The sequence below is a fragment of the Tupaia chinensis genome, unplaced genomic scaffold (assembly GCF_000334495.1).
Source record: "Tupaia chinensis unplaced genomic scaffold, TupChi_1.0 Scaffold149502_1, whole genome shotgun sequence".
NCBI lineage: Eukaryota > Metazoa > Chordata > Mammalia > Scandentia > Tupaiidae > Tupaia > Tupaia belangeri.
The window spans coordinates 89631-111842 of record NW_006209346.1 but is presented as its reverse complement, the minus strand read 5'-3'; the positions used below and the strand labels follow the sequence as shown (position 1 = coordinate 111842).

The following is a 22212-nucleotide window of genomic DNA, read 5'->3' as shown; positions in this document are numbered from 1 at the left end:
TCGAGTACACTCACCTTTGCTTAGTATCTTTCTTTCATTTTTATCCTTATTCTAATCTTTCTCTCATACACATATTTTTAAAAGCATGCGCCATAAATACTTCAGAAACCAATGAGTCAATAGTTGCTGCTGCTTTTGCCTTCGTTCTTTTGTTTTAGAAATTGTTTTTCTTTAATACTTTCTTTATATTTATGGTCAAAATACTAGCGAAAGAACACACCATGCAAGAAGGATTGGAAGGAGAAGGCGAAGGGAGTGACACGGCTGGAAACAGAAGTGTACGAGGCGATGTGAGGTGTGAGGTGATCTCAGGATCAGTTCATCTTAATTGTTTATCCTGTGGTTTTTCTCAAATCCACTACTACAGTGGTGGGGATACATGCAAGGAGGGAAAAAAAGAAAAAGAAAAGACTCCATTCGGACTTCAAAAAATAAATATAACTGGCTATATTTTATGACAAGAAGAATCTGTTCCGCATCTTGGTGGTCTTTCAAGGTGGGCTCTCCCTCTGTAGCTCTCAACATGCGAAAAGTAGAGACCCAGTACCTGAAGATGTGAGAATTAGGTTCTTTAAAAAAATACCTTTGAGGAACAAATTTGGACCATCTCCAAGAGAAATGAACTGTGACCTGGAAGAAGCCTTTGGTTTCACACCCGGAAAGGATGTGGATTCAAGTGGGATCTGTAACTGACGTGAAAAGGAAAACCACTAACACACCCTGGGGGCCCTCGGGCTAATGTGGGGCACCTAGGGGTCTTTGAGGTTAGCTCTCCTGGACTTCACTGGGGCCAGCAGCTGAGGTCAAATTGCACTATCCACACAGCTTGTGCCTGCTCCTCTTCTGGGAAGTGGCATTGCCACACGTTCCTCACATTCTGAAAGCTGGGCATACAATGGGTGAATTATTCCATTCAGTTTTTAACTGGGCTTCACATCAGGTGAAGTAAAACTCCAGAACCCCTTTTCAAAAAAACGTCACCAGGAGACATATGCTGAGGGCCACAACACACAAACCAATGTTATTATTCTCAAAAAGCTTCTGAATCAGAGTACATTTGTCATTCTGAAACATCGAGCTAGACCTTATGGCATGGCCTACCTTGTGGGTTCACTCTGGAGACAGGAGGCTGACTAGTAGCTGGGGACCTCCTGTGGAGACAGAGAAAAGAAGGACTGAGTCTGTGTATTAAGCCCGCCCCCTGCCCCCATGATGACTGAGGAGATTTCCAGGTCATAATGAGCTGTGGTGACATAATGCTCTCTCCGGAAGGCAGGCTCCTGTAACATGGGTAGATGACTGCAATTCTCTCACATCCAGATGGCCTGGAATTTCCCTCTGCACAGCCTCAGGATGTTTCAACTCTCCAGGAAGGAAGTTGTTTACCCCAGGGCCCTAGCCAGCCCCTCTATTTCAGGTTCTGCTGTTTCAAAAAGCTGTCAGAGGAGGAGAGGCTTGCTCAGACATCACTCCACGTGTCAGAGTGAATCCCAATTCCTCCCGGCGGTGCTATACAAAGTTATAGTCAGAGAGACCCTGAGGGATCAGTCAGTTCAGGCAGGTTCCGCAGGTTGTGCACCTCAGGAAATTGAGACTCAGAGAGGTAGTCCCTTGCCAAACGTCACACAGCCCATGAGAACAATACTGTAGCTTGATTAACTTAGGGGCCATCCTTTCACAGAGAAACTAGGGTGCTATTCTACATGATAACAAGCCTGCTGATGTCGAGAGTCAAATGAAACAACAAATCCATGTTCTATAAATAATGAGGCTCTTTCTCCTTTTCTTTCTTCTTTCATTCTCTTTCTCTTCCCTCCACCATTTTGTCTGCTTTCATTCTTCTTTCCATGCTTTGCAGTACTTCCTCTGCCTCTCTCCTGTATTCCCAGTGCATTGCTGAAGAACAGCCCAGAAATAGTATAATGCAGTGCCCTTAAAGCTTAGAATGCATCAGAATAACCTGGAAGACTTATTAAAACATACGACTTGGGGCTGGCAGGTGGTGTGGTGGTTGAGGTGCTGGACTCCCACATGACCGACTGTGGTTCAAGTCCTGGACTTGGTGACTTGCTTTCTCACTTTCTCTCTCTTCCCTCCTTCTGTCTCTCTCCAGTCAAATTTAAATACATGAATTAATTAATGAAATAAATAAATAATTATTTAAAATAAAACACAACCTATTGCTAAGCTCAGCTACGCTGCTGCATGTGGCAGGGCACCACTATGTGACACTGGAGCCATATGGGAAGACCCCTGGTTCAGGTCATGGATGTGCCCATGATACTGGAGGGCTGGAAGACTGGGGAATGGTCAAAGCATTTCAAGACCCTGTCGAGAGTCTTTTTCTCTCGATATGTAAACATAAGTAACAACAAAAACATTGCCGGATCCTACCAACAGAGTTTTGGACTCAGTAGTTCTTGGATGGGCTTGAGAGTTTGACTTTATCTTACATTTCCTGGTGCTGCTAATATGTCTGGTCTAGAGGCCACACCTTCAGAACCACCAATACTGGGACCAGCAGATGGTATAATGGTTACATTGCTGGACTCCCACATGGTAAACTGTGGTTCAAGTCCTGGACCCGGTAGCTTGAAACTCACACTGGGTATGTGTGTGTGGGTGTGTGTGCGGGTGTCCAAATCCCAAGAGGAGAATGGAGGAGACAGGATTGTGGAGTGGCCATCTCTTGGTGTGTGTGTGAGGTGTGTTTTTTGCTTTCCGTCTCTCCAGTGAGTGCACGCATCCTATAGCAAAAATATCTAAAAAACAAAAACAACAACAAAAACCAGAACCACCAGTATTAAGGACTTTCTGCCCCACAAAGAAGCAAAAGATATTAACAATGAATAAGACTGTGACACTATGGGCCAGAGGTTCTCAAACGTGGACAAGCAGCCAGCTCATTGCTAGAGCCACTAAATTCCCTCTGCCATCCCTGAAGAATCTCTCTATATATATCTAAGCTGAGGCTTGAGAATCTGTATTTTTTTACTCCTCTAGGAAATTCCAGACAAATTTGAGAAATAAACCAAATTATAAATGATAGAGAATCGCAGATTAAGTTATTGCTAAGGCAGATCTTCCTCCAGGTGTGGCTACAACAGTTTGTTAGTTTTTTGTTGATGTTGTCTGTTTATTTATTTCTTAAAAGAGATTTATGCTATAGGGTATATGCACTCACTAGAGAGACATAGAGATAGAAAGCTAGAAATCATTCCCCTGGGGGGATGGCCATGTTGCAATCCCCTCTCCTCTATTCTCCCCTTGAGATTTTGGACACACATACGCATGCGCCTGGTGTGAGTTTCAAGCCTCCAGGTCCGGGACTCTAACGGTCGACTGTGTGGGAGTCCAGCAATGGAACCATTACACCATCTGCTACTCCCTAGTTTATTCGTTTTTAAGTGCTCCAAATCAATTTATAACCCCTTTCGGGTAATCTGGCTTTGAGGTAACCATACCTTGTAGCTGCAAAGTCATTCACAAGATCCACATCTACCACTAGTGTCTTAGCTGGGTGTTCTCAGAAGGTAATTTTAAACTGTGGCTGAAATTCACATTGTGATAAGACAAGGAAAATTATAGGCCAATGATTGCTTTTCTTTGCTAAGCACTGGGTGAAGTACTTCTTAGCTTCCATTTGGAGTATTCTCATAGAAGGAAGCTGAAGCTCTGAGACTTAAGAAACATGACAAAGCACACACGGTTTCTAATGGGTATAGCGAGGACTCAAAGCTAAGTCTGAATCCAAAGTGCATGTTTTTCCCATATATCATCTGCTGATAACACCTGTACTAATACTAAACGCTGTTTTTCAGTGAAATTAAGAGATTAAATTCCAAACTCCTTAGCCTGGCTTTCAAGTCCTTAGCTCTTTGGCCTCAACATACTTCTCCCACTTTATCTTTCAGAATTCATACCCACCTGATATTTAATCGCAAATCAAGGACTGACTGTGTGCTCTCATGAATATTGTACTCTTGGAACCAGCAGTTGGCATAATGACTATGTTGCTGGACTCTAATATAGTCAACTGTGGTTCGAGTCCCAGACCCAGTGGCTTACACTCATGCTGGGCACGTGTGTGTGTGTGCCCAAGATCCCAAGAGGAGAATGGAGGAAAAGGGATTGGGGCATGGCCATCTTTCCTGGCGGGTGATTTCTCGCTTTCTGTCTCTCTCTTTCTCTCTGTCTTTCCAGTGAGTGCACATGTCTTATAGCAAAAAGAAACCTCTCCAAAATTAAAAAAAAAATTGTACTTCGTTGTAGCACTTTAAAATGGTGATTAAAATAGATACTGTCTAATATGTTCGACATGTGAGTCCTTAGATTAGATGTAAATTTTATCTAGGCAGAGGACAACTTGTTCACTTCCGTATTCCTAGCACCTAGAATGATCTTTCATACACCAACCACTCTGTAAATATTTATTGGAAGGAAGAATGAATGGAAGAATGAATGAGGAAAAGAACTGACTCATCCTATGCCAAAGCCAAACTTAGATACTTCTTTTTCCTTGAGCACGGACTGCCCATTTCTTGTCTTTACTTCAGCCATTCCTCTGTCAGGGAAGTTCTCTCCACACTAAATATTACCTGTCCTTCAAAAATCAAGTTCCCCAACAGATGATATCCTCTTAGCCAAAAATAGTTCCTGCTTTATTTGTACCTTATGGTCATTGTCTCATGTTATAATTAATTCATATAGGTACATACGAGGGGGAATGTCTTCCAAAAGTTCATGGAAATGCATATTATGAAAAAAACATACATGCAATTCAAATTTTTTGCACCAAAATAAACGTGTACTAACTAGTCGTGATATACCTTAACAGGACTTAATTTCAGGTACTAAGACAGATGGATATCTGTTTGAAAAGAGGCCCTATCAGAACAACATCAGTTCTGCTAAAATCGAAATAACAAACAAGAAGTTAATGATGCAGCTTGGGTGGAAGAATGGTGAAATCATTGATGCTTTATAAAAACATTATAGTACAATGCCCTGAGAAAACAACAATTTACCAATGGATAACTCTTTTTAAGAAGAGATGAGATGACCTTGAAGGTGACACTTGCAGTGGCCAACCATTTATAGCAATGTATTAGAAAAAACTTAATCTTGTTCTTATCCTATCTGGAAATGACTGAAGATTAACCACAGAAATATAGTCAACATTAAAAACAGCTCGATTAATTCAGTTTATACAATTCTGACTGAAAAATTAAAGTTGAGAAAACTTTCTGTTTGATGGGTGCCAAAACTGTTACATCCTAGTTCAGGTGTAGACAGGAGTAGTGATTTTGATGAAAATTTTAATTAAGCAGTATTAGGATCCTAAAGTATTTCTTCAAAGAACTGGAATAGGAGATGACACAGGTTTTATCAGTGTGATCCTGAAAACAAAGTGCAATCAAAGCAATGGCTCCCAAGCCGTGGAAGTGGTTCAAAGCAGAAGCCACCTGAGCAAGAGCAAACCATAGCAACAGTTACTTGGGATCCTTAAGGCATTTTGATTTTTCACTTTCTGAGGGCCAAGGCCTGATAATATCTGATTCGTTTGAGGTTTTTTTCAGCTTTGAGAAAGCTGAAGTTTTATCAGAAAAACACACAAGAAAGTCTTTCTCCACCAGGGCAATGCTCCTTCTCATTCCTCTCATCAAACAAAGTAAATTTTGTCAGAGTTTTGATGGGAAGTCATTTGGCATCCAACTTATAGTTCTTCTGGTTTATTCTGACTTCTTTTTATTTCCTAGTCTTAAATAAATTTGTATAGGTGAGCCAGAAGATAGCATGAAGTTTAAGTCAGTTGGATCCTACATGGCTGACTGTGCAATTCAAGTCCCTTACCCGGTGGCTTGAAAAAATGTGCTAGGCACATGTGTGTGCATGCCCAAAATCCCAAGAGGAAAATGAAGAGAAGATATTGTGGTGTGACCATTTCTCACATTTTCTCTCTCTCTAGTGAGCAAACTTGGCCTATAATAAACTAAATAATAACAACAAAAACTTTGTAGGGTACCCATTTTTCTTCAATTAATATTATAAAAAAAGACTGTGTTGATATGGCTAAATTCCCAGGACTCTCAGTTCCTTTGGAATGGGCTAATGACTGGTACTATCACTTACTAAAGTGTCTTGAACTTAGGGAAGCTTATGTTGAAAAAGAAAGTTTATAATCTTTGTTCTTATCTTTTTCTTGCATTTTTCCATGAACTTGTTGAAGTCATCCTGTCTTTCTTGTATTATCTCCACTAATAATCCGTGACCTGTTGATTGCAAGATCTAGTTCGGCTCCCTTCCCTATGTCCCTTGCAGGATCTACCGAAATTCCTGTAAACAGTAGAAACTGCAAAACTATTGCTGGACACTTGATTGAATGAACCATTGATGAGGACGATTTGAGGAAATAAATGCTCTATATAAATGTTTTATTAAGTTTCCTTTTCATATACAGGCATGGTCCACATACCACTTCCTGTTCCCTGAACACAGCATGTTGTCTTATTGCTGTGTCCTTGCTCAGGTGAATATGTCTGTCCTTCTTTTTAAGTGGCTAACTCTCCCATGTCCTAGGACTCCACTTGGACACTACCTCTTCAGAGGAGACATCCCTCCTGGGAATGACCCCCGCCTGTGCTCTGTAGTTTTCTACACTCACCCCATCATTGTACTGCTCATACCATATCCCAATTCCTATTTGCCTGTCTCCTCAACTCACCTGAGAAAACTTTAAACAAAGACTGAGTTGTGTGTTGTAATTCTGGAATCTGGTATAACACTTGATATGTTGTAGATATTCAATACACATTCATTGGGTTAATAATACATTCATTAAAAATTTTTTTTAACAGAGATTTTTGCTATAGGATGTGCGCATCTGTTGGAGAAACAGAGAGGCAGAAAGCAAGAAATCACACACACACCCCTTCCCAGGAGGGATGACCATGCCATAATTCCTTCTCCTCTATTCTTCTCTCAGAATCTTGGGCATGTACACACATGCGCCCTGCGTGAGTTTTAAGTCACGGGTCAAAACTGTGGGTGACTACATGGGAGTCTAGTGATGTAACCATTATGCTGGTCCTGATAATGTATTCTTGATCATTTTATTTTGCATCTTTTCCTGAGTTTCCGAGAAGGCTTTTGGGAAAGGAGAGCTTGAGCCATAAGATCCTAAATGTTAGAAATGTTGACTTACTAGCATGACTACACAGAGTACCCAGTTCTCCCAATTTCTCAGAAATTACACATATTACACAGATTCCTTTGTCCTAGAAATTCATTATGAAAATGCGACTTTTATTCGAAGTTGTTAATTCAGACAAGGATGCATAAAATTAAGATTTAGAAAGACAGAGGCCATGTTTATTTGGTTTATCATTCATTCTTGTGACCTGTGTAAAGAAGAGGCCCAATACATTATACATGAACAAAGGACTTCCGGCAGCCACATTTTTAGTGATTGTAGGGCATGAGAGTGCAGGTGAGAAAACTGGGATGACTCCCAGGAGGAAATGGTATTGGGTGACTGGTTTCTAATGGTACCTAACTTACAGAAAAATCCTAAAGTTGTACGCCAGCTGCTGAAGACAGGAGCATGAATAGGGAGCACACTATGGCCACCGCAGTTAATACTTCCCAACCCTGAATAGCACAGCGGAGAGGGAACTGGACTATGAATAAGAAGGCAGGAGTCCTAACTTGGCTCTGGCACCTTCCCACTGTACAGCCCTGGGCAGTTTACCGAACCTCTTAGTTTCTTCCTCACTTGGGGAGAGCAGGCAGCAAGCAACATTTACTGCTGATTTACTACGAGCCAGGTTCTGTGAGGGGTTTTACATATATTCCCTCACTTACTCTAAGGAAATTTGGCTAGGTCTTTTCCAGCTCTGAATGCTCAAGATTTTATGATTCTCAGCTAATTCAAATCCTATGCCAAAGTACATAAAGCAATGAAAGACACTTCAGAGATAGGCTGAAAAAAAAAAATGTAAGTGGTTATTAGTTCTTTCCCAAAGATTACACACATGGTGATTAAATTATGCTCTGGAAGAATGTTAGTACAAAGATGTTACATGCTTTTCTGATAGCCATAGATGATATTGGTGATGTTCGTGACAGGGCTGAATGATGAAGGATACCTCCATCCGCTCAGTGCTAGATTGCTGAATGGCGCTCTCACTCGCACCCCTGATTACCCCATCAGGCTGTTTGAGCAAATGTTTCAGGGGTGCTTATCTGAAATAACAAATCTAAATGAAAGCCATATTTTCAATATGTACTACTGGGACAAAGGAAACGTAGATTTTAATTTGCAGCCAAGAAATACAGGCCCAATCAATCATTTCTCAATGGGACATTTTATGGAGGTGCAAAGAAATCACCTCCATAGGAACTCTGAGATTTTCCCCCTTTGGGTGGTAAAGCTCAGGCAGACAATGGACTGCTTTTATACAAAGTAAGGAGCTAAAAGATAAAGGAAAATTGTGACTTATGAGAAGTATAGTTCTATGTGGGAGTTCCTTTTCATATAATAAACCACACTACCCAGATGTCTAATGAAAACCACTCCAAGGATATAATTATTGCTTAAATGTTACATTCAAGGCAGGGAGTGTCACCCTGGAACCAAGTCAAATATCTCAGAAAGCAACTTCTGAGTTCCCTAAATCTAACAGTTTGAGTTGTTAAGATAAGTAAATTTATGAGGAGTGGGCATGGGGGCAAAAGATACCTTCAGTATGCTGTATCCACTCCTGAAAGACAATAGGAAAGGAATAATTCCTGACAAATAACTTTCTATGGGGACTGGCAGGTGGCATGGTGGTTAAGGCAGCTGAATTCTCACATGGCTGAATGTGGTTCGAGTCTTGGGCTCGGCAGCTTGCATTCTCACTTTCTTTCTCTCTCTGTCTCCGGTCAACTTCAAATAAAATAAAATAAAATAAAATAAAATAAAATAAAATAAAATAAAATAAAATAAAATAAAATAATGAGGTTGAATAAAATTAAATAATTCTTTAAAATTTTTTTTCTAAATAACTAGAGGTCTTTTCTCCAATATTATCTATTCAAAACTGTGTAGTACGATGAATATTTATGGAGCAGAAACCATGTGTCAGGCATTCTGCTAATTCTTAGAAACTCACAAAATAAACATAATTCTCATCCTGAAGAGAAACAGTCTAGTGGTGAGCAGAGGTCCATAGAGACTGTGATAAGGTATGCAGAGTGCTGGGAGAAGGGGAAGGATGAGAGCCTCTCCACTAGGTTTGGTGCAGTTACAGAAAGAACCTTGGCGAAGGTGATACTAGAGATGTATCACCAAAAACTAATCAGGATTTGGCCAACCAGACACTGGTAGGGAGAAGTTTAGTTTGAGAAGAGGGACGAGGAGGTCCATAATTAGGATGGAGAAGAGTGTCTACAGGGAAACAGCAGATCACAGTCATTAACCACAGACACCTGGTGTGATTGTTCAACACTATCCCCTGGCATGCATATTAGGATGGAGGCTCTGAAAGGGCAGAGAACCTTTCTGTTTTGGCCACTATGATGTTGCTGCCTGCTCAACATACACATGTGAAATGCATACCTGCATGCACAGATGAATAGAATGTACTAAATAGGTACTTGTTGAATGCATTGATTAGTAAGTCCATATGTGGGGAGCACCACTCCAAAACAGGCTAGGACAAGCCTCTCGCTTCCATATTAATTGCACTAAGTCTAAGTATAATCAACTAGGAGTCAAACGAACTTGTGCCGCGGCATGAGGTGCCTTCAGTGCTAGGCTCTAGCATGTAAACTATATCGCAGTGGTAAGAGTGGACCACTAAACTGCATCAAGCTGGAAAATGACGTGATCAAACAGCACGTGAGAAAGTTCACTCTGGTGGAAGGTTAGAGAGAAGGTTAGAGAATAGAGGGGAGCAACAAAGGATGAGAAAGCCTCTATTGGGGTATAGAGCATCGTTTGGTACGGTGGCTTAGCAACAAGTTACAGGAAAGTGAAAGGAAAAGTAATCATTCAAAGAAGAGTTTATTCCCACTTGCCCTGAGCTTACTTTATGAAAATTTCATAACGTGACATAGAAGGTCAATGAAAAGTTTCACAAGATTGGAGGAAGACTACTCTCTGTAGCAGACCCCAGCTGACACATCAAGAGATTTGGGTTTGCCCCCCATGTGTTTCTAATTTATGATGTAGTTTTTAGCAAGGTGCTGGATTCCTGGGGATTTGGGTTTCTGGTATACAACAAAGAGATGGAAGCCATGGTGTGGAAGGCCTCCTCAGCTTCACGATTCCAGGATTATGGATTCTATGACCCTCTGAACGCTGCAATGATCTTTTAAAACATGCTCTCACGTCGGGTGCATGTGCGTGCGTGCCCAAGATTCTCGCTTTGTGTGTGTCTCTCTCTCTCTCTATCTGGCGAACGCATGTACCCTATAGCAAAAACCTCTCTAAAAACAAACAAACAAACAAACAAACAAAACATGCAGTGGAGTAAAATGTGTAACTCTTAGATTGGGTTTATATTGATACATTGAACTGATTTGGAGGAGAAAGTCACCGTAGGAAATACTAAGGTCCAACCCTTCATTTTACAGATGAAGAGATTAAGGATTAACAATGTTAATTGAAATGATCAAGGTCATGTAGTTAGTTGGGGTCAGAAGAAGAGCTAATCCTTCATCCTTATTTATCAAACTGCATGAACCTGTTTCTATATCAAAATAAAGGCAAATTGGACTTGAGCTTTTGGTAACTTTTTTCTTTCTTTCTTTCTTTTTTTTTTTTTTTTTGGAGGGGTTTTTGTTATTGGGTAGAGAGGTTTTTGCTATAGGGTGCGTACGCTAGCTAGAAAGACAGAGAGAGACAGAGAGACAGAAAGCGAGAAATCACCCCCCACAGGGTATGGCCATGCCGCAATCCCTTCTCCTCCATTCTCCTCTCGGGATCTTGGACATGCACGCACACACGCCCGGCATGAGTTCAAGCCGCTGGGTCTGGGACTCGAACCGCGGTCAACTACATGAGAGTCCAGCAATATAGCCATTATTTTAACTGCTGGTCCCGATAACTTTTATCTTAAATTTTAATCTCTGTATTCATCAGTAGTTCAGTTTAAAAGAATTGTAATATAGGGCCAACAGATGACATCATGGTTACATCACTGGACTCCCATTTAGTCCAGTCCTGGATCCCGTGGCTTAAAACTCATGCCGGGCTCATGTACGTGCATGTTCAAAATCCCAAGAGGAGAATGGAGGAGAAGGGATTGTGGCATAGCCATCCTCCCCCCCCCACCCCCCCGGGGGTGATTTCTCGCTTTCTATCCCTCTGTGTGTGTCTCTCTCTCTTAGGTGAGTGCACATGCCCTATAGCAAAAATCTCTCTCTAAAAAAAAAAAAAGTAACAGAATTTATGATCATTCTGGTCAAAGTGGCATACATCAAAAACCTTCATTTCATTTTTCAATTTGCTGAACTCCTACTGTTTTCTAAGATCAATGAGACCCTGACTAGATAATTTTTGACATTCTATCAGTTCTAAAATGCTACGATGTTACAGCCTATTTTTAAATTTCATTATGTATCCTAACTAGCTTGGAGGACAAACATCTATGAATTGTTTTATAAATGCCATTCAATGTTTTTTGCCTTGGTGAAAGGGATTCAATACCACCACAGAAAGTCCATACTTACTTGTTGGATGTTCCATGAAGGTTTGTCAATAGAGTGAAGTTGTTTCTCACACTTCGCAAGCTGGCAAGGACCTACAAGAAAAAATATTTCAAGTGGTTAAGGAAAAGAGGAGACAAATGTCCAGGTTCAGTGTCCACACTTAAAATTCACACCCAGAGACAGAATAAGAGCGAGCCAGGGCCAGCATGATACATACCTGGGCAAATGGAGTAACAATCAAGTCATCGCCATGTCTGTTGAAAAGACAGAAAGGAAACGTTTAAAAATGCATTTGAATAAAACTTTGACAGATAAGCTACAATATTAAACAGTATCAATGTCAGCAGCACATATGTTACCCAAGTCCTTCCACCTCAAATACAAGGAAGGACTCAACAATTAAGCATAAATGGGGATCCCAAGAGCTTGAAAGAAAAACAAACATAGTACCACCAGGTTCATGGCTCCTGGATTTATAGTGACTACACATAAAAGCGTTTGCAAGCATGCATATTTCCTTAGGGTATATTCCCATTAAACAGCAGACCCAGAGTACTGTAATTCAAAGCAACTTGTGGATTTTGGTTGCCAGAGCCAGGAAATTCAAAGGGAGGGCTGCTTGCAGGCACACACAGAGTTGGAAAAATGGTCTAACAGTCTGGATAAAGGTTAACTTCGGATTTCCTGGCTTTTGTTGATTTGAACCACAGCTTTAATGCCATTTAAACACAGATTTCTGCCTGGGAATCCCATTACTTTTTTGTTTTTAATATAACTTTTTTTTCTTAAAGTACCCAAGGGAAAATTTTTAATAGGAATGTACATACTGATTTTGCCCCAAAGACCTGATTAAGCCCCAAAGACACTCATTTTGCCCCAAAGACCTGATTAAGCCACACCTAGTGTCATGTAAATATCTAGTAGAAATAGTCCAAAATGTATTTTCAGAAGTGCTCTCTCCCTCTCTCTCTTGCTCTCCCTCTCTTTCTGGCACATGCTTTAATAAATCTATTTAAGCCCTCATTCAGCAAGCAGTCTATTGAAGGTATTAGAAGACATGTTGGCCTCAACTGCAGTCATAAAATGAGGCCAATTTGTTATTAAAGCAGCCGAGAAGCTAGTGACAATGAGCTTGCCTCACTGTTTGGTCTACCTTCTCCCTCCTCATGATCACGACACAAATAGAGCACCTTATTCATGAATTATGTGAGTGGTTGAGCACCTGCCCTGTGCCAGGTAGGATGAGAGGCCCAGAATTCGGAGTTGAAGAACATGCATCCACCTGAGCCTACCCTCTAATCCTCTAGAACAGGCTTTTAACATGGAGTCTCTCGAATACTATGCTTGCCTTTCCACCTTTGTCTTCAGCTAGAAGTTCCCCTTCGATTTAATCTAGCAAATTTCTTATGTGTCCAGTGACACTAAAAAAGAACATGGAGAAGGAAAAGGAATTGTGTGTTTACTGTCTGTCAGGTGTTGGGCTAAGTACCTTACATGCATTCTCTCATTTAATTCTTGAAATAAGCCTGGGAGGTGGTTTCCTAACATGCCCATTCTGTAGATGAAATCAAGCCTCAGAGCAGTTAACCAGTTGTTTAACTAGCACATAGCTAGTAGGTAGAAGAAAGGAAACTCGGGCACGAAGAACCTGAACTTTTAAACACTATGATGCCCATATTATGATGACACTGAAATCAAATTATATTAAATCCATGACCCCCTAACCCAAAACATAGTAGGGGGACAGAAAAATATTAGAAAATGAAAACAGACATTACACACAAAAAATGAGAAATACAAACAATGACCACATAATGGAGTCCGAAGACTAGGTGACAGTGATGGGTTAGAGGAAGCAGGAAAGGCTTGTTTGAGTGAGGAGTGTTTAAGATGAATTTTAAAGGGAAAGCTTTAAACAAGCAAGGATAGTAGGTGTTACCAATAAGAGAAATGGCAAGAACAAAGGCAATTAAATGGGAAAAACTGAACGAGTTAATGGAGAGGTCTGGTCACTGCTTGGGTGGAGCCAAGCTTATGAGCTATAGACATCTGCAGAGGATGAGGTTAGATAAGGTCCTCCGTACCCATGCGACGGATGATCTGCACACAGATTATGGAGTTGGTGCTTAACTTAGTAGGAAGACACAAAGCAGTGAATATTTTTAATGAGATGGAAAGTGAGACAGGCAAAAAGAAAGTGTTTTAGAAAGTAAAATGCTATAGATGCTGCAATGGCTTGTGTCCCCACATCATAGGGTCAAAAGGTAGAGTCTGATCTACCCCTGAAAGGTTTATAAGGAGAGAGAATGAGGCCAAGAGACAATCATGGAACACAGACTCTACCCTCCTGCCTTTTGCTCTGGTGTGATAAGACTCACCAGATCCAGTCCTCAGCCCTCAGCCCTCCAAACCATGAGCTGAATAAACCTCTATCCTCTTAGGTTACTCATATGCAGATGTTTTTGGCTAGCAGCAAAGGGATGGACTAGAACAGATGCTAAGGGATGGATTGGAGAAGACACAGCTGGGAAGAATACTTATGGAGACATTACAGTTGTCACATGAGAAAGAATAGGTAAAGCCAAGGAAAAAGCAAAAGAAACAAGCTGAAAAGACCCCAGAGGTTTGTTTGTTTTTTTTTTGGAGAGATTTTCACTGTAGGGCGTGTGCACTTGCCAGACAGACAGAGAGAGACATAGAGATAGAAAGCGAGAAATCACCCCCCAGGAGGGATGGTCACGCCGCAATCCCTTCTCCTCCATTCTCCTCTCAGGATCTTGGGCATGCACGCACATGCGCCCGGCGTGAGTTTTAAGCCACTGGGTCCGGGACACGAACCGTGGTCGACTACATGGGAGTCCAGCGACATAGCCATTACGCTAACTGCTGGTTCCCAAGACCCCAGAGGTTTTGATGTGACTCATAATTTAACTGGATAAAGGGTCATAAAGAAATACTATTTTCAGTGATAAGAATGGGTATCCCAGTGCACAGTGAAGTCATTATTAAAATTAAGAAAGTAAAGAAAAATTGAAGAATTTTTGAGGTACTTTTTAAGTTTTAAGGCACACACTGAATTTTATGGTATGCATGGACATACAGGTGGAGACATCAAGCAGGAACTGGAATATGAGAATTAGCACTGTGGATTTAGGAGTTACCTAAAGACCTCAATAACAGTAGGGATAGCTAAAGCAGGTGTAGTTGGTGATGTGGTGGTTAAGGTGGCTGGATCCTATATAGCCAACTATGTCTCTGACCTCATGGCTTGCAAAACACTCCTGGCACATGCATGCATGCCCAAAATACAGAAAAGAGAAATGGAGGGAGACCAGTGGATGGTGTAATGGTTATGTTGCTGGACTACCATGTAGTTGACCGCAGTTCGAGTTCCAGATCTGGTGGCTTAAAACTCACACCTGGCACATGTGTGTGCATGCCTGAAATTCCAAGAGGAGAATGGAGGAGAAGGCATTGTGGCATGGCCATCCTCCCTGGGGGTGAAGGTAGGGTGATTTCTCTCTCTCTCTTTCTCTCTCTCCTTTCTTTCTTTCTTTCTTTCTTTCTTTCTTTCTTTCTTTCTTTCTTTCTTTCTTTCTTTCGTTCGTCTCTGTCTCTCCAGCAAGCACATGTACCCTAAAGCAAAAATCTCTCTCTCTAAAAAAATAAGAAAAGAAATGGTGGAGAAGGTATTGCAATGTGGCCATCCCTTACAGGGGATGCTTTCTCACTTTATTTCTCTGTCTCTCTCCAGCAAGTACATGCACCCTCCAGCCAGCCCCCCCACCCCCCCAAAAAAAAAAAGTAATACAAGGAATGGCTTTCTTAGGTGAAAGAAGAAAACAATATATACAGGTGGTGAAGGAAGAACCTCAGGGTTCCTAGAAAGTAGCAGTAAGGAGAGGTAGAATAGACTTGAGACAGAACAGTTGTGATTACTGTAGTGTGGTAAACTGCATCAAAGACTGTTCCTTCCCAGGTTATTTTCTTGGCTTGAATTTTGAGATGAAAGACCTTACTGTTTGTTTAGATTCTGATGTGAAGTTCACATTATTCATAAGATGTCTGAGTGAGTTAGGGGACAAGGTAATGAATTTAGAGTTAAGAAGATCTTCTAGAGTTCCTGGGTTTCCAGAGTCTAAATATTTGATGAAAACTAAATAATACAAACACATTATATTGTAAATGTATATACCTAGAGCTGTATTGTTGAATTAACTGGGAAGTTACTAGAACTGCACAAACTAGTAATTGCAGGGAGGTTAGAAAACACCAGCAGTGAATAGAACTTTGCCATTATTGAACTTCATTTGTTATAAAGCAAAAATAAAGAACTTCTTCATTTTTTTAACAGAGAACATTACATTCTTTGTCTGTTAAATGTTTCTTCCCTTTGTACCTCATACCCATGTTCTGCCACTCCCTTCTCTTATAAGCTCTGGTATCTACACTTACCCTCTCTATTATTATGTCTTTAGCTCTATTTCTGCCATAGAGTGTAGACATTCAGCATATATTGAGTGGGGATATACAGTATGTATCTTTCAAAATCCGGTTCACTTAACATTAGGTCTTCTATATTCATCCACTTTCAATCAGACAATAGGGTCTCAATGTTTCTTATGGCTGAGTAATATTCCACAGTATATATGTACCACAGTTTTGAAGTTTAGGAGAACAAAATATTCAGAAGCTGGAGATGGATTTATAGATCCTCAGTACTGGCTTCTTCAATAGCTAACACAGAGAACTAGCAGATGATGAAATGGTTATGTCCCTGGACTACCATATAGTTGACTGCAGTTCGAGTCCCCAACCTGATGACTTAAAACTCACAACGGATACATGTGGGTGCATACCCAGACTCCTGTGAGGAGAATGCAGGAGAAGAGACTGAGGGTTGTCTATCCTTCTGGGGGGGAGGGGCTGTGATTTCTCACTTTTTATCTCTCTCTGTCTCTCTGTCAAGTGCACATGCCCTATAGCAAAATTCTCTAAAAAAAGAAAAAGAAAAAGCTAATCCAGTATGTAATATAATAGTTGCTAGAGACATCATCAGAAAAGTTATACTAAACTTCAGAAAAAAAAAAACTATGTAAGTACAGCCAGATTATTTACAGAAGTGTTATAAATTGATTATAAAATCTGATGTGTTTTTTTAGTTTCCCAAACCACTAGAGAAGACAATGTCTCTCAGAAACAAGGCCAGATATTCAGAAATATTACGTGGGCACCATCTAGTGACAAAATGAGCAAATTACAATGGAAATAAGAACTAACCTTCGAATTGAGTTTTAGAATTAAGTGGGTATTAGAATTGAGTCCAGGTCTAATCTAAACAATAAAATGGTTTTCTGGGGGAAAAAAATGCTTCTTCTTACTACTATATTCTCAATTTTATTAATTAATTTCACCTTTCTCTGTTTCCTTTCTACACACAAAATTGTACCGTTGTTGTTTTTGTTGTTTGTTTTGTTTTTTGACCAATTTTAATCTGTTTAGAGAGATGCATACTGCGGTGATACGAATTGATTTTGGAGTCAGGTAGCATCGGTTTTTGTCTAAGCAGCGTTGTCATCAGCTATAAGACACGAGACAACTTCTCCATGTCTCAACTTCTTCATCTGTAAAATGGAGTTCTGTACGACTTAATGAGTTATTTCATATACAAAATTATTAACAGTGCTTGACACATAAAAACACTTTCATTATTTAGTTTATAGCTATTTTTATTCGCTACTATTTATTACTATAAAGTTACATGTATATTTTAGTACTCGTGTGAGAGTGTTTTAAGATATTTGTCTGCTCTGAGGGTGCAATCAATAGAACTCATATTCCAAGCATTTCCATGTACATTATTTCATGTGATAAGAAAAGTTTCCTGATTCCAGAGAATAGTAAACCACACATCTTGTTGGTCAAGCCTGAAACTTCTTTCTTCCTCACTTCACAATCAGTCATCAACTCCTGCTGATCCTATCATGCAAATATTTATTATTCATCCACTGGTACTGTTCTAACATAGAGCCTCATCATCTATTATGTGGATTACCAAAGCTACCTCCCATTTGATTAGCAGGTACTAGTGTTTAAGTTTCCTCAGCTTCCACACTATTCTTCATACAGCAATCAGAGCTACCTTTCAAAAATATGCTTCTAATTAGGCATTTTCCTGCTTAAAAGGCTTTAGTAGTTTCTTGTTCCTTGCCTATGGCACAAAGGCCAACTCTTTGGCACAGATTCTTTACAATGAGCTCCTTGCTTACTTCTCCAGCCTCATCTTTCCCCACTTCCCCATCTTCACACTGTCTGTCTCAGCCCTGCTGAGCTGTGGTTCCCCACGAGGCTTCCCCATAACTAGAGTTTATGTTCCTGTGTGGCCCTTTCTCCTACACATCTTCCTGCCTGCCCAACTCTGCTGGCTGAGCTGTAGCCACCTCAAAATGGGCAGCCTGCCCCCCCCCCACCAGGTATTTTGAAGTCCTGTGCATCTCTCTCCACTATTGTCCTTGTTCGAAAGTGTTAAAATTGCTTTTGACTGGGACCAACAGTTAGCATAATGGCTTTGTCACTGGACTCCCATGTAGTCTACTGCAGTTCGAGTCCCAGACCCGGTGGCTTAAACTCATGCTGGTTGCGTGTGCGTGCATGCCCAAGATCCCGAGAGGAGTATGGAAGAGAAGGAGATTGTGGCGTGGCCATCCCCCCTGGGAGGGTGATTTCTTGCTTTCTGTCTCTCTGTCTTTTTCTGTCTTTCTGGCGAGCACACGTGCCCTATGGCAAAATACCTCTCCCTTCCCCCCCCAAAAAAAAACACTGCTTTTGACCTACTAACCTTTTAGCTTCCTGGAAGACACAGACACTGTATTATTTGTTAGCAAAGCACCTGAATTTAAGTAGCTACTTACCTAAAGAAGAATAACTACACTCCTCCTAGCATTGGAAAGGTAAGCAGCCTAATTTAAAGTCTCTTTATGCTCTGGATACATATGGTTTAGTCACCCAGGATCCATAGGTTTAACTTGACTTATTGAGCAAGTTCCTTAATCTCTCTGTGCCCCAGGTCTTCATCCTAAACAAGAAAACTATACTACTCACCACACTGAGATATAGAGAGTAAATTAATTAATGTATGTAAAGTACGTTAAATGAAAGGAGACTTCGAAAATGTTGTGGGAAAAATGGAATTAAAATACAAGTTTCTTTTGGTGCAAAAAATATTGAAATTCACATAGTTTTTTCATAGTACACACTTTCCACGAACATTTTGAAGACCCCTATAGTCCACAGCACATGGAAAATGCTAAATAAATGTGCGCTTTTTATGTATAGATAATTTGGAAACTATAGACTACAAAAATGTCTTAAAAGCCATGGTGCTGAGACAAGTAGATAGATGGTGGTTAAGGTGCTGAATTCCCACAAGGTTGACCACAATTTGAGTTTTGGACCTGGTGGCTTGCAAATCACACCAGGTGTGTGTGTGTGTGCCTAAAATGCCAGGAGAATGGAGGAAAAGGGGTTGTAGTGTGGCCATTCCCCCAGGGAGGTGATTTCTCACTTTCTCTCTCCCTGTCTCTCTCTATCTTTTCTGGCAAGCATATATGTCCTTTGGCAAACCCCTGTACTCCTCCCAATCCCCCCCCGCCAAAAAAAGAAAAAAGAAACCTAACCCCCCTCCCCCGCCAAAAAAAAAGCTATGGTGTTAGAGAGTGTGATAGCTCTAAGTCTCTCTCAAGTCGTAGAAACCACATTGTACTTTTTTGATGTCCATCAATAAACAGGTCTTAAATCTAAGTGGGCTGTTATTTCTGCTTTTCCTCTTGGTTCTTAGGTCTCACTTTCCTTGACTGCTCTCTCTAGAAACCACTTAGTCCTCATGAAATGGTGGCTTTAGAAAGCTCATTGTCTATGTAAAACTTTACAGAGGGGATGACCAAATTAAAAAAAAAAAAAGAAAAGAAAAGAAAAGAAAAAAGCATGGTGCCTCCTTCCCTGTGGCTTTGCAGGTGAATAATCAAAACTCTGTCCTGTCCAGGGTGGTTCTTGTCACAGTTATGGGAAATAAAACTGGCCTCACCAAGTCCCAGTACTTTATGTTCCCATTGGGAAATCTGCACGTTGGTATAGGGAGTCATTCCCTTAGTGGTGACTACACACAGGAACTGAACAGAAACCAACAGACTTGCCCCATCTGGGAAACCATCCGAATGTCCTTCTGTGTCCCAATGACCACCTTATTTCAATCCCTCCTTTGTTGGCAAAAGTTAAAACCAACTTAAATTTCCCATTCACATTTTTTACTCTTAAGATCTTTTTATTCATTCTCCCCACCTATAACTTCCGCTGACTATTCTAAACCATTTCAGGTGAGAAATTTTTTAAGCCACTGTTTCCTCTATTATTAGAATTTAATGTAGTGGAATTATGCAAATGTTTCCACCTTTTATTTAAATTTATAACTGCTCAGGGGCTCCTGAGCACAGGTCATCCTGCAGCCCTATCAAAGGCCTTCACACTGAAGCTCCTGACCTACCTCCACCCTTCTTCTTCCAACTCTATGGGTCAAAGGCAAGACAAGTAGAAGGACACCTACGGGGACTTCTGATTTTCTGTTTATTTCAGTTCATTCTGAAGTGTATTAATTTGCTAAAACAGCTTTAGAGTATCACTTCAGCTTAGATCAAATGCCTGCATAAAGCTGGATTTTCCAACATAGTTCTGATAAAATGAAATACCAAAAAACCTGGACATTATTCATACTCTATTGTTATTGTTATGTTAAGAAATATAAATTCCTGGGACCAGCAGTTAGCATAATGGCTATGTCGCTGGACTCCCAGAGTGTAGTCGACCGTGGTTCGAGTCCTGGACCCGGCAGCTTAAACTCACGCCGGGCACGTGTGCGTGCGTGCCCAAGATCCTGAGAGGAGAATGGAGGAGAAGGAATTGCGGCGTGGCCATCCCCTCGGTGGGTGATTTCTTGCTTTCTGTCTCTCTGTCTTTTGGGCGAGTACACGCGTCCTATAAAAAAAAAAAAAAAAAAAAAAAATTCCCAAACTGACAAATATATAAATATATACAAGATTTTATTGTATATATTTTTATTTGCAAAACAAAAATCCTTCGTGCTATTTTCATTCAAACAAAGATTTCAATATATCTTGTAGTCAGAATATTTAATGGTGTGGTATTATGTTGCCTAATGTGTTGTCTTGGGACACATTATTCTTTGCTTTTATAAAGAGTCCTTTAAAATGGGAGAATATTACTAGATAATTTACAGATAAAATTCTTACTTGCCTAAATTTAAAGTTGGTAATATTGTGTAGGTTCTACAGTTGGGGATTTTACTGGTCAGTAAAATTGCAAAGCAGCTCTACCACTAGTAATGGATACTGGATGCAGAGTCAATCAAAGCTCTATCTGTTTCATTGATGACAAACAGCTGGACTGCAATCTTTATAGTGTCTTCAAGTTCAAAATTGCTATAACCTTTTGTTTTACTTGAGGATACACCAGTATTTAATATGGAATCTGGTTAGAGTCTTCTGGGAAGACTCAGAATGACCGTGAGTATCATTATTTTGCTTGGCATCAGTTTGAGGAACTGTAGTTGGAGAATTAGTTTCCGGAACAACTAGCTTCCAAAGCTAATATTTTACCTATAAAATGCCATGTAACTGAATCTTTAATTATTGGGTTGTTGGGAAAGTCATGACACAGTTTGCATAGAAAAACATGTCATGACTTTCCTAACAACCTAATATGTATTTCTATTAAAAATTCATCATGACTTTTCCAACAACCCAATACTCTGAGCTAACCATGTCTCTTATGGTATCCCATGATAAAGTCTAGAAACAAAACAAAACAAAACAAGACACCTTTATCTTGGTCAAGGACAGAATTCTTAGTACATTTACTACAGAATCCCTAATCCAAACCTTAGTTAAAAATCCCAACCCATAACAGTAGGTATCAGAGACTGCATGGGGTGGTGGGTGTAGGAAGTGGGTGGTAGAGTCTCAGGAAAAGAGTGTCATCAGACACAATAATGCATGTAGATGGGGCAAATAGGTTGTGAAGCAGTATTACCACAGCACCGTGGAAAAAAAGGATGTTTCCAATCATATACATATGATATGTGTGTGTGTGTGTGTGTGTGTGTATATATATATATATATATATTTCTCCCCCCAAAAATCTAGTAGAGCAAAAACTGAAGGTACAGATCATCATGTGATATTCTTTGTTGAAAATAGTAATATCCTTGATTTGAATATTGTATACTATAAGCATGCTTTGAAAATTCATGATATAGCCTACAAAGACATACAACAATTGAATGTAAATAAGAAATTATTTTTAAAAAGAAAGAAACTACCAATTTTACATGCTGTACAGCAAAGTAGTTACCTCTTCTCTACCCTCAGGTCCCTCTACTCTTCATTCATCTCTTTTCTACCTGGTAGTACAGGTGTTACTTTGCATTAGAAGAACATGGCGGAA

General features: G+C 40.3%; 1 protein-coding gene across 1 annotated transcript in view; it reads right to left on the bottom strand.

Annotated features, from left to right (window-relative positions):
* Positions 1-22212, bottom strand: part of PDE4B (phosphodiesterase 4B) — a 216286-nt gene that overhangs the window by 117094 nt on the left and 76980 nt on the right. Inside the window, exons 3-5 of the mRNA XM_006171376.3 lie at positions 11915-11951; positions 11719-11789; positions 1102-1151 (exon numbers count right to left, since the gene is read on the bottom strand). Coding sequence (XP_006171438.1) covers positions 1102-1151; positions 11719-11789; positions 11915-11951 — 158 coding nt within the window. The remainder of the gene's footprint in view (positions 1-1101; positions 1152-11718; positions 11790-11914; positions 11952-22212) is intronic.